The 12,697-nt window shown below is 38.6% G+C and overlaps 1 protein-coding gene across 2 annotated transcripts in view; it reads left to right on the top strand.

The window, feature by feature from the left end:
- Positions 1–12,697, top strand: part of ATP6V1H (ATPase H+ transporting V1 subunit H) — a 121,514-nt gene that overhangs the window by 77,563 nt on the left and 31,254 nt on the right. For both annotated transcript variants that reach the window (XM_017855291.1, XM_017855292.1), the window contains one exon: positions 9,467–9,568. In XM_017855291.1, coding sequence (XP_017710780.1) covers positions 9,467–9,568 — 102 coding nt within the window. The remainder of the gene's footprint in view (positions 1–9,466; positions 9,569–12,697) is intronic.

The following is a 12,697-nucleotide window of genomic DNA, read 5'->3' as shown; positions in this document are numbered from 1 at the left end:
AAAATAGACTTTAATTTTAGAACAATTTTAGATTCACAGAAAATCGAGCAAAAGTAGATTGCTTTCATATGCTACCTCTACCTCCACCAATACCATTTCCTGTTTCTAACATCCAGTTTTTAGCATTAGTGTGGTACATTTGTTACAATTGATTAACTAATATTGATATGTTGTTATTAACTAAAGTTCATACATAGTTTGCATTAGAATTCACTCTTTGTGTTGTGTATTTTCCTCATTCTGAACTTTTCAACTTTATGTATAGCTCTGTGGGTTTTGACAAGACTTATCTTTGCTCCAATGAATTGCCCTTGCTCCACTGTCACAAGATCAGTTGACTGTATTTGTGTAGGTCTATTTCTGGGCCCTCTCTTCTGTTTTAGCGATCTATTTGTCTATTCTTTTACCAATACCGTATTGTTTTGAGTACTGTTTTTATAGTAAATCTTGAAGTTGGTAATGTCAGTCCTCTGACTTTGTTGTTCTTTAATATTGTGCTGGCCATTCTGGGTCTTTTGCTTTTCCATAACTTTAGAATATATGGAAACAGGCTGGGCGCGGTGGCTCAAGCCTGTAATCCCAGCACTTTGGGAGGCCGAGACGGGCGGATCACGAGGTCAGGAGATCGAGACCATCCTGGCTAACACGGTGAAACCCCGTCTCTACTAAAAAATACAAAAAAAAAAAGCTAGCCGGGCGAGGTGGCGGGCGCCTGTAGTCCCAGCTACTCGGGAGGCTGAGGCAGGAGAATGGCGTAAACCCGGGAGGCGGAGCTTGCAGTGAGCGGAGAGCCGGCCACTGCACTCCAGCCCGGGCAGCAGAGCGAGACTCCGTCTCAAAAAAAAAAAAATATATGGAAACAAACTTTAGTTTGTCAGTATCTACAAAATAACTTGCAAGGATTTTGATTGGGATTGCATTGAATCTGTAGATGGAGTTGGGAACAGTTGGTATCTTGACAGTATAGAGTCTTTCTACTTGTGAATGTGGAATATCTGTTTATTTGTTTCGATTTTCTTTGATGCCTTTCATTTGGCTTTTGTTTTCCTCATATAGATCTTGCACATATTTTGTTACATTTATACCTAAATATTTCTCTTTCTCTCTTTTTTTTGGTGCTAATGGTCTTGTGTATGTGTGTGTGTGTGTGTGTGTGTGTGTGTGTGTGTGTGTTGTCCACCCCCCTGCCCTTTTTTTTTTTTTTCTGAGACAGAGTCTCACTCTGTTGCCCAGGTTGCAATGGCGCAATCTTGGCTCACTGCAGCCTTCGCCTCCTGGGTTCAAGATTCTCCAACCTCAGCCTCCTGAGTAGCTGGGATTACAGGAGCGCACCACCATGCCCAGCTCATTGTTGTATTTTTAGTAGAGACGGGGTTTCACCATGTTGGCCAGGCCAGTCTCTAACTCCTAACCTCGTGATCTACCCATCTCGGCCTCCCAAAGTCCTGGGATTACAGGCGTGAGCCACCATGCCTGGCCTTTTCCCCCCTTTTTAAGAGGCAGGATCTAGCTCTGTCACCCAGATTGGAGTGAAGTGGTGTGATCATAGTTAACTGTAACGTCAAACTCCTGGGTTCAAGAGATCCTTCCATCTCAACCTCCTGAGCAGCTAAGACTACAGGCATATACTACCATGTCCGGCTATTTTTTTTTTTTTTTAATTTTTGTGGAGATGGGATGTCACTCTGTTGCCCAGGTTGGTCTCGAATTCCTGGCCTCAAAGCAGTCCTCCTGTCTCTGCCTTTCAAAATGCTAGGATTATAGGCATGAGCCACCATGCTTGGCCTAGTGCTATGTTTTTAATTTGAAATTCCAATTGTTCAGGGATAGTGTATGGGGAAACAAGTGAATCATAGATTTACCTTGTATCCTGCAACTTTACTGTAATTATTTCTTTTATTTCCTTTTTTGTTTTATTACACTTAATAATACTTCCAATATGATGGTGAATACAGTGATGAGAGGGTACATCCTTGCCTTGCTCCTGATCTTAGGGAGGAAAGCATCTAGTTTCTCATTATTCAGTATGATGTTAATTATAGATATTTTTTTTTGCATACCATCTTTATCTGATAAAGTTGAGAATGTTTCCCTCTATTCCTAATTTGCTGAGAGTTTTTATCATGAATGGATATTGAATTTGTCAAATAATTTTCTTGACTCTATTGATATGATTTTTCTTCTTTAGCCTGTTGGTGTGATGGGCTACATTAATTGATTCTCAAATATTACACTAGCCTTGCATAGCCGGACTCAATCCTGTTTGGTCATAGTTTAATAATTCGTTTTATATGTTATTAGATTTGATTTGCCAATATTTCTGTTGAGGATTTTTGCATCTGTGTTCATGAGAGATAGTGCTCTGTAAATTTCCTTTCTTGTGATGTCTTTTTCTGATTTTGGGGTTATGGTAATGTTGGTCTCATAGAATGAGTTAAGAGTTGTTCCGTCTGCTTCTATTTTCTGGAAGAGACTGTAGAGAATTGGTAGTGTTTCCTTCTTAAATGTTTGACATAATTTACCAGTGAGAACATGTGGGCCTGCTGCTTTCTGTTTTGTAAGGTTATTAATTACTCATTTCTTTAATAGATATAAGCCTATTCGATTATCCACTTCTCCTTAGGTGAGCACTGTGAAGGCCACCTAACTTCCATAAGACTGGACTCCTTGGGGTTTTTATTTCTGTAGCTAGTTTTTGTTCAGTCTTTAGCAATTAGTCAGTTTCCCTTTAAGTGTTTCTACCAGTTGATAGATCCAACAGCAGTTTCTGCTCCCAATAAGCTTTGATTCTCTGTCACCCATCTCTCTAGCTTCCAGGGAGGTGGTTTGTCCTGGGACCTCAGTTCTCTGATGGATCCCGATGGATCTAAGAAGACTTGTTTTGTTCAGCATTTGTTTTTTTTCCTGCTGTGAGGAGCGGAGTGATGATTTCCAGGCTCTTTACATGCTATACCAGAAACTGGAAGAAGTCTGCTCTTTTGTTTCCAAGATGATTTTGGCTATTCTGGGTCCCTTAACATTTCATATGAATATTAGAATCACCTTGTTAAAATCTACAAAGAACCCAGTTTGGACTCTAATAGGGATTCCGTTGTAGCTGTATGTCAGTTTGGGAAGTATTTGGTATTCAGATCCATGAACCTGGGATGTTTTCTGATTTGTTTAGATCATATTTAATTTCTTTCAACAGTGTTTTGTAGATTTCAGAATATAAATTTGGCATGTCTTTTGTTAAATTTATTTCTAAATATTTTGTCCTTTTGATGCTATTGTAAATGAAGTTGTTTTCTTTTTTTAAATTATTTATTGCAAGTTTATAGAAAAACAATTGAGTTTTGTAGATTGACCTTATCATACCCTTTTCTTTATTGGATTCCTTTGCATTTTCTGTCTGCTGTTGGCCCTCGAATATGCAGGAATTAGGGATGCCGACCCTCCTTCCCCACAGTCAAAAAGCCACGTATAATTTTGAGCTTCTCCAAAGCTTAACTACTAATAACTTCCTGTTGACTAGAAGCCTCACTGATAACAAACAGTTGATTAATACATATTTTGAATGTTACCTATGTTATATACTGTATTCTTACAATAAACTAGAGAAAAAATATTATCAAGAAAATCATAAGAAAGAGAAGATATATTTACCATCCATTAAGTGGAAGTGGATCATTGTAAAGATCTTCATCCTCCTTGTCGTCATGTTGAGGAGACTGAGAAAGAGAAGATGTTGGTGTTGCTGTTTCAGGGGTGGCAAAGGTGTAAGAAAATCCATGTGTAAGTGGACCTGTGCAGTTCAGACTTGTGCTGTTCAATGATCAACTGTACAAGATTATGTCATCTGTGAATACAGAGTTTTACTTCTCACTTTTTCAATCTGGGTGCGTTTTATTTCTGTGTTTTGCCCAATTGCTCTGTCTAGAGCCTCTCCTATGCAAATGTCTTTATGAATTCTTTGTTACATTCCATAATCTATTTGTCTGTTCTTACTCTAATACTATGTTATGTTAATTGCCATTCATTTTTTCTGTCTTGGTGTCTGATAGTATGAGCTTGCCTGTTCTTCCAAGGTGTCTTGGTGCTTTCTGGACTTCTGCATTTCTGTATGCATTTTAGAATCAGCTTGTCAAACAAATGGTTTGACCGGTAGTTCGATTGGGATTGAAACCATAGTTTATTCCAGGGGGAACTGATACTATTTTAATTTGGAAGGAGGGTCCTCCAATCCATGAACATGGTAGTATATCCCTTCATTTATGTAGGATTTCCGTTGGATAATGTTACCCTCTTGTCCGTCTTTCATTACATTTTTTCCTTTGTGTGTGATTTTTTTTATAGTGTTCCTATAGATCTTGCATTACAGTTTTTCACCTTCTACCTCAACTTCAATGGAACTTTTTGTGATGATAGAAGTAGTTTATATCTGTGCTGCTCAGTACAATAGTTTGTCACTAAAGGGCACTGGAGATGTTCTTGGTAACTGGGAAACTAAATTTTAACCCAATTTAACTTTAAAACAAACCACATGTGGCTAGTGGTTGTCATATGAGGCAGCACAGTTTGAGTCTGGTATCTAAAAATACTGGTATAAATAGTTCTGTGTTGTAAATCAGGTTGCTCCTTTGGCTTACCTCCCTGCCAGCTTGGTATTTGGTTTTCTCATATTTAACATTTGTTCTTCTGACTTTCTGCTTCAATATTTTATTGTTTTTGTTTCATTTCCCATTTCGTCCTTCCTTATAGATTTATACTTTTAAGAAATCCTCTTACTGTCATTTAAATGAGGCATCCAGATGAAGCATTTTTTAGATCCACCTGTCTGTGTTGTTTAGACTCAATTTTCTGTGTATTACTGAAAATGATACATTATTCTTATTTAAACAAAGTGTGGCAAATCAAAGTGAGTGATTAATGTCAGCAAGACTGACAGAATAGGAAGTGGGAAGGAATGGATTAGTTTTTCATTATTACCTTTTGACTTTGAGTTTTAACAACAAAAAGAGCTTGGATTTATTTTTTAAATCTAGTTTTAGAAAACTGGAATATAATGGAGGGGAACATTTTACAAATTGTTACAAAAGCATTATGTATATCTTTATTATGATACACTTAAAGAGACTTTTGAAAAGGGTACCTTCTATATTTTGGTGTTAGGTTTTAATTTTTGTGGCTTCTTCAGATTATTCCCTTTTCCTTTGTATGACACTGTGATTTTTCTGAATAGCCAGGAACAATGGTATATGGTATTTTTCTTTTTTTTTTTCTTTTTTTTTTTTTTTTTGAGACGGAGTCTTGCTCTGTCACCCAGGCTGGAGTGCAGTGGCACGATCTTGGCTCACTGCAAGCTCTGCCTCCCAGGTTCACACCGTTCTCCTGCCTCAGCCTCCTGAGTAGCTGAGACTACAGGTGCCTGCTATCACGCCCGGCTAATTTTTTCTATTTTTTAGTAGAGACGGGTTTTCACTGTGTTAGCCAGGATGGTCTCGATCTCCAGACCTCATGATCCGCCCGCCTCGGCCTTGCAAAGTGCTGGGATTACAGGTGTGAACCCACCGTGCCCAGCTGATGTATGCTATTTTTCTTTTATGTTTATATGATGATGAGAAATTTAAAATTATTGTTTGTCTTTAGTTTTTATTCTTGTTAATGGAGAAACCAAACTCTGTGAAATATTTTTAAGAGGTTTCTTCTGAGCCAATATGAGTGACCACCATCTTGGAAAAACAGTCTTACGGAGCCCTGAGAAAGTGTACCTGATTTCTGATTTACATTACTGGTGGCCAGTTGTGCCTAAACTCCAAAAGGAAAAGGGTATTATGAGTTTTGTCTGATCCCTCTTCCCATCATAGCCTGAAACTCAGTTTTTGAGGTTTCTCTGGGGTCCCCTTGGCCAAGAAGGGAGTCTCTTCTGTCACTTGGGGTGTTACCAGTTGTGAATCTGTGTGGGTCTGCAGCAACTCGATCCTTGCCTCCTTGGAGGAAATAATTCTGCTGAGGGGCAGAAATAGGTTTAAGGCAGAGTGAGAGACCAGGGCAAGTTTTAGAGCAGAAGTGAAGGCTTATTAAAAAGATTTTAGAGCAGGAATGAAAGGAAGTAAAGTACACTTGGAAGAGGGCCAGGTAGGTGACTTAGGAGATCCAAGTGCCCTATGCTGCCCTTGACTTGGGGTTTTATACATTGGCATGGTTCTGGGGTTTCCATTTCTCCTCCTTCAATGTTTCCCTTGGGCTGGCCTGTCACGTTCAGTGGCCTGCCAGCACTTGGGAGGGGCCACATGCACAGTATGTTTACTGAAGTTGTGTTCATGCTCACTGGAGGCATTTTTCCCTTGGTTGAGCATTCCTAGAGGAAGGTCATATACCGGTTAAACTCTGCCATTTTGCACCTTAGTGCACATGCTTGAGCCTGCCCACCCCACTCTTGAGATATTATTGGGAAGCTGCTAATCACCAGCTTCAGGTGTTTTCTATTGTTGGGAAACTGTCTTTCCCTGGCGCCAGCTGCAACCAATTATTATTTTAGAGTGGCAGCTTAACAACCCCCTGATCATGTCACCTGATATTCTTTACATTCTTATAAATTATCTGCAAGAAGTCAATGACAGGTACTAGTGCTGCCCATTTAAGATAGATCTGGATGAAATCTTTATTTGATTCTGCTGTTTAAAAAGCACCATGCATACTGGTCTTCCTTTTATCTGTGGATAACCACACTTACATCAGGTAATTCCAGACTTAGCAAGTAGGTAAGTTAATTTTTCCCTCTCGCTTTTGAACTGTAGAGAAAATACCTTGTAGCTTGTATGTTAGTAGTTTTGAAATAAATATATATTTTGAATAAGGAAATACTCTGAAATATAAAAAGCCATGGTGATAGAAGAAAAGGAAAAGCTGAGAGGGAAAACAAGTTTCTAAAACTGAGGGAAAACATTGTGAAAGAGAATGAACGTATTTGTTGAGTGATGAATTAGAATAATAATGTAAATTCTAATTTGATTTGAACAGATGCTTTTCAAGATTACATTTCTAGCTAATGTCGAGGCAGAAATCACATTTGGTCTAACTACAGAGCTGTGGTGTGTTGCTGCCTGGATCCATTGGACTATTTGATAGAATCATGACTTGTTGTTAATGTGGCAAAAGAGGTTTGGATTGTGATTGATGAATCTATTGTTGACTTAACTGTATTCAGATACATCTTGGAGGGAACTCTCTCATTGAGTACCATAAAATCTCTTTTTTTGAACCTGTTCTTTTGAACATTTTAACTGATGATTTGACACAGAAATAGCATGCTCAGCAGGTTTATAGCTAATAATACAAAGATGTTTTCTTTGTTGCTGAAGATATTCAGTGGACTTAATGGTCCTGAAGGGTAAGAATTAAAATCATGTCCACATTTTGCAGATTTGACTAGAAAGTCTGTGATTCCTTCCAGTTGTAACATTATTTGACTCTAAGACTGTGCTTCTCAAATGTTAATGGAGATCTTGTTAAAATGCAGATTCTAATTCAGTAGTCCTAGATTAGGGTCTTTGATCAGCATTTCTAAGTAACCAGGTGATGTCCATGCTGCTGGCGTGTACACCGTATTTTGGGTATCAGGGAGGGTCTCAGCCGTATGGAGAATGGCTTAAATCACTGAGAATGGTTTAAGGCAGGGATTGGCAGCGTGATTTGGTAAAGACCCAGGTAGTAAATATTTTTGACTTTTTGAACCATTTTGTTTCTATCCCAAATTACTCACCTCTGCCATTGCAGTGGCAGCTATGGGCAACAAGTAAACTAATGAACCTGGCTGTGTTCCAGTAAAACATTTACAGAAACAGATGGCATCTGGGTTTGGACTTGAGCTGTTATTTCCTGACTTCTGGTTTGATGTATTCAGAATGTCAGTCTTAAATAACGAAATTCAGAAAGTAAGATTAAATACAGAGATTGTTCGAGCTCAAAGCTTGAAGATGGCTACCTGAGAGCATAGATTCAAGTTGCCTTGAATATACACTCCAATTAGTAGCTGTTACAAGTGGGCTTTTAAGGGAAAAAGAAGAGGCAGTTCCTAAGTCGTTTATCAAGAATTTACATTAAAATGACATAAACTGTTGATTAGCTGTACATTGATGTTCGTATCACAAATTCCAGGAACATGAGGGTAATGAGTGGGACAGTTAGGGACAAACTGCCTTTAAATAATTGCCCTTGGACCCACACTCTTGTTTCTGGGGGTGAAAAATTTTATATATTTCACATAGCTTTGACGACTCTGAGCTATTTTCTTTTCTTGAGAACAGATGTTATATTTTAAATAATTTTGTTAGTGTAATTTGCTTATAATTTCATAAAATTTCTTGATATTTAAATTATCAAAATAAAAACATAGAAGTAATCTTTTGAAATTATCAAATTGTTTCAGTTGAATTAAATTTAATTTTAGAATAATTTGCAAGTTAGCCTTTTAAAAACATACATAGTTTGAAATGTTAAAAACATAAATAGATATATGAGAAACTGAATATATGTCTTGTTTCATCTTGAAGGCAGAGAGAACTAAAGTGGAGAGGTTTCTTCACTGCTATTCAATCTCAGACTCTTCCTGAGGAGGAACTAGGATCAGCAGGCCGTGGTCTCTTTCGGTGCCTAGACATACCTTACCTACATCTTTATATACCATTACTTATACATGTCATCAGACTAAATGTATTGATCTGTGATCTGTCATTTTTCCTTCCTATGACTTGAAGTCATTTAACATGACTGTCTTAATACATATTACAATGGCAGGTGGTAATTAGTACTATAAAGAAAAGTGGAGTAGGAAAAGAGAATGATGGGAAGAGTACTGCCTTAGGGTAATCCTGGGCTCTTATACAAGAGATGACATTTGAGCTGAAAACTGAATATTGTCTCTCAGTGTACTAGTGGGTTCAGTTGGCTAATTTGTTAAGGTTTATGTATCTGTTTCTGAGTTGCTGGGATATTAGAAAGAGTTGTTTTTATATGTTGGTCTTCTACCAAGCCATTTAAAAAACCTTCATTCTGACTGGTTATCACAGTTATGCTCTGCTTTTAGAATGAATTGAGAAGTTTTCCGTCTATTTTTAGGCCCTTGAGCATTAAAATACCAGTAGGTCCTAGGGTTTACAAATAGCTTATGAAAATATATATAATTAGCAGTTTTGTGTTAAAATAACTTTTATTCATGTTCTAGTTTTCTTGAGGCGGGGAGTCCCTGATATTTTGGAAATTGTGCATGGCCTACATTGTGAATCTGAAAGAAACTTGTTATATATGTGTGACGCTTTGAAGGTTTGAAAACTGCAAATTTATGTGTAATAGTGAAATATTTAGAAGAATATGAATATACTAATAAATGTCTATTTTCAGGAAGATACCTTCATTATACCTGTGCTCTGTTGTATTCTATAGAAAAATTAGAACTTGATCTCTTTTTGGATAAAATTTGTTTCAGAATCTTGACAAAACTTTTGGAAGTGTCAGATGATCCCCAGGTCTTAGCCGTTGCTGCTCATGATGTTGGAGAATATGTGCGGCATTATCCACGAGGCAAACGGTAAGAGAAAGCCATTCATTTCATTTGCTTTCTTGAAACCTTCAATGTAGAGTCTAAAATAATGTACTTGTCTAAAATGGAGTAGGTTAGCAAAGGAACTAACAAAGTAAATGAAATCAAGTTTGCCACAGTAGTGAGAATTATGATAAACCCAGTTAAAAATGAGTAGTATAGGCCGGGCGTGGTGGCTCATGCCTGTAATCCCAGCACTTTGGGAGGCCATGGTGGGCAGATCACGAGGTCAGGAGATTGAGACCATCCTGGCTAACACAGTGAAACCTCTTCTCTACTAAAAAAAAAAAAAAAAAAAAAAAATTAGCTGGGCGTGGTGGCACGTGCCTATAGTCCCAGCTACTCGGGAGGCTGAGGCAGGAGAATTGCTTGAACCCAGGAGGCGGACATTGCAGTGAGCCGAGATCGCACCACTGCACTCCAGCCTGGGTGACAGCGAGACTGTCTCAAAAAAAAAAAAAGTAGTCTAAAAATATAAGTACACTTGTATAATACTACTGTGTAGATCACATTAGATATTTCATGTTAAATATTTTCTTTAGTTTGTATGATTTAATTCAGTGGCCATTTTGCGAGCACTGGCTATTTTTTGTCTACTATTTGTACTTACAGAGATGAATTAAGCATAAAATATTTACTTATCTGGCCCTTAGGAAAAGAATTGCCACCACCCCGTAACCTGAATCATAAGGAAAAGGACTGCTTGGTTAGTGCTTGCCAAGTCCCTCTGTAGTGACTCACGCACACTAAGACGGAAACTGAAATGGATTTCTCCAAGTTTCGCAGAAATGCGGTTGTCCCTTTTGTACTTGGCCCTTTCAGACCAAATATCTGGATACAATTAAGGGATGGTTAAAAAGTAGTGAGGTTTGCTATTGGAATGGGCCACATAGATTTTGTAGCAGTGGAAGGATAACAGCAACCTCAGCATCTGAAGAATACCTCAGAACCTGGAGATACAGGGGAGGGAGGGACATCAGTGATCTTTGTTTCCAGTGAACTGCCTCTAGAGCTTTCTTCAAAGGAAAACACACAGATCTCCCAAGCTGTTGCCAGTGACTTCTGTTTAATTGAGTGCTGGACCTGTCACCAACTGCCAGATAGCTCTCACTGCTATACCATGGCCACTCTGTTTAACCTTACTGAAAAATTTATTGGAAACAGAAGAGATAATGGTAGCTCCTGCACCTCCTAAGCAAAATGCCTGTCAGCAACTCTGTATGTCTCTCCCATTTCCCCAATTCTAAAGCTATCCCTCAGCCATCCCATGGTGCGGACAAATGTCCTCTGACTGGTGGCATCGACAAATAGGTCAGTCTCTCCTTAAAATAAGGACTCAGTTATTTGAACTGAACTCAGACTCTGAAGGTTTATCATCCAGCCAGGAGGTCACCCAGCCTGTTTCCTTAACTCATGAAGGTCTCACTTGGGTGGCCCCAGCAATGATAAACCACTTTCCAGGGGCATGATGAGTACCCTAGTATTATACTTTATGGAAGCCAGGCATTAACTCATCTGCCTCTTACAGGGACAGTAACTTGCACTTTAGGGGTGGTCTTAAGGAACCTTCAGGTAATTCAGGAAACACTACCAGTAGATTGCGTAGTCATCAGACAGGTGTGGAGAGCTCTGTAAAAGGAGGCTGTCCTTGTAGACTCTGATGATTCATTGCATTTGTTTAGGTGGTTGAGTTCAGGACCCTGCGGGAAATGGGTGGTGAGGTCAGTGCTGCATGTTGGCCTTATCCTGGTGCTTGGAGTTTTGTAGGTAGTAGCCTTAATGAAATGGCATATAAAACTAATTAAGTGGACCTGGTCCCAGCCTGTGCCAGCCAGATTCATCAGAACCACCCACAAGTGTTGTGTTTATGGATAAATTTTTTGGAAGGTAAGATGGTGTAGAAATGAGGGGTTGATATTGTACAAAGACATTTCTCATGCCTTTCTTTTTTCTTTGTTTCCCAATAAGCCTTTTGGACTCCTCTCTCTCAGCTTTCTGAACTTCTTGCAAGACGAGGCACTGAATGCCCTTTACAGAGAGGTTCGTCTGCCTAAGAGCAATGGGCAGATGTGCTTACTGCCATATGAGAGATTGGGGTTTCTCTAAGTTTAGGGTTCCTCTTATACAGTGTACAGGGCTCATCTGGCTCCCTTTATGTTGGCTTGTGGAAATTGAGGCTTGGGGGACCAGCACTAAAATGCTAGTATCTTGCTATTTCTATTACTGTGAACAATAAACTATCTTTTGTCTCAGACCTAGGAGTCGCATGTCTTCTACCAGGATCCATGAAACTATGGCAGGCTAACTTGTTAGCTGCAAGTAGGGTAAAAACTAAGACCCTCATAGTTCTTGACACAGTAATATCAAGAGCTGTCCAAAATTAATATCATTCCAAAATAATCTGTTTTTCTATGGAAAATTAAAGATCTTTAGATAAGGCAAATATAAATGTAGCTAATAGTCAAATCTGTAACTCATCTAAAATGTGTTAAACATGAAAAACAGATGATCGATGGTATATAGAGTTCTCTTAGATTTATAAGTGCTAAAAAGCAAATGAAGATAAAATATGATCGTTCTAAAATCCTGAAAGTGAAAAGCTTGTTGAAGAATTTATCTTCTCACAGCACTGCCTCAGTAGCCAGCCAGTGTTTCAAATGTTTCTTATGGCTATGTTGTGCAGACCTGACCTGCAGCCCAGGCAGAAACCTGCTGTGCCTTCACATAATTCTGCTCTACTGCTCTGTTCCTTTCTTTCTCCCTGCTTTACTGTTTCTCCCTAAGAATGATGATCTCTCCCACCGTGCTGTACCTTCGTTAGACTTCCTATCACCAGTAACTGCTGCAGTCGATCCTCCGTGCTTTTCCTAAAATAGCCTTTTTTGGCCCAAAACCGTGGCCATGCTAATTCTTTTCTACGTCCTTCCAGTGGCTTATATTTACATCATGGACTAATATAGTCATTCTTTATTCTGAAGCCTCTCACCAGCATAACTTATTTTCTATGCAAGCTCCAGATCCTTCTGCTTTGAGATATGTTTTCGAATTATTTTCTCCTCATTAAGACTCTGCCTTTTGAAACTTCTCAAAAAAAAAAAAAAAAAAAAAAAAAAAAAG

This window comes from Rhinopithecus bieti, unplaced genomic scaffold, assembly GCF_001698545.2.
Source record: "Rhinopithecus bieti isolate Rb0 unplaced genomic scaffold, ASM169854v2 scaffold_40655, whole genome shotgun sequence".
NCBI lineage: Eukaryota > Metazoa > Chordata > Mammalia > Primates > Cercopithecidae > Rhinopithecus > Rhinopithecus bieti.
The sequence above is the reverse complement of the archived record's forward strand: the minus strand, read 5'-3'. Positions and strand labels throughout refer to the sequence as shown.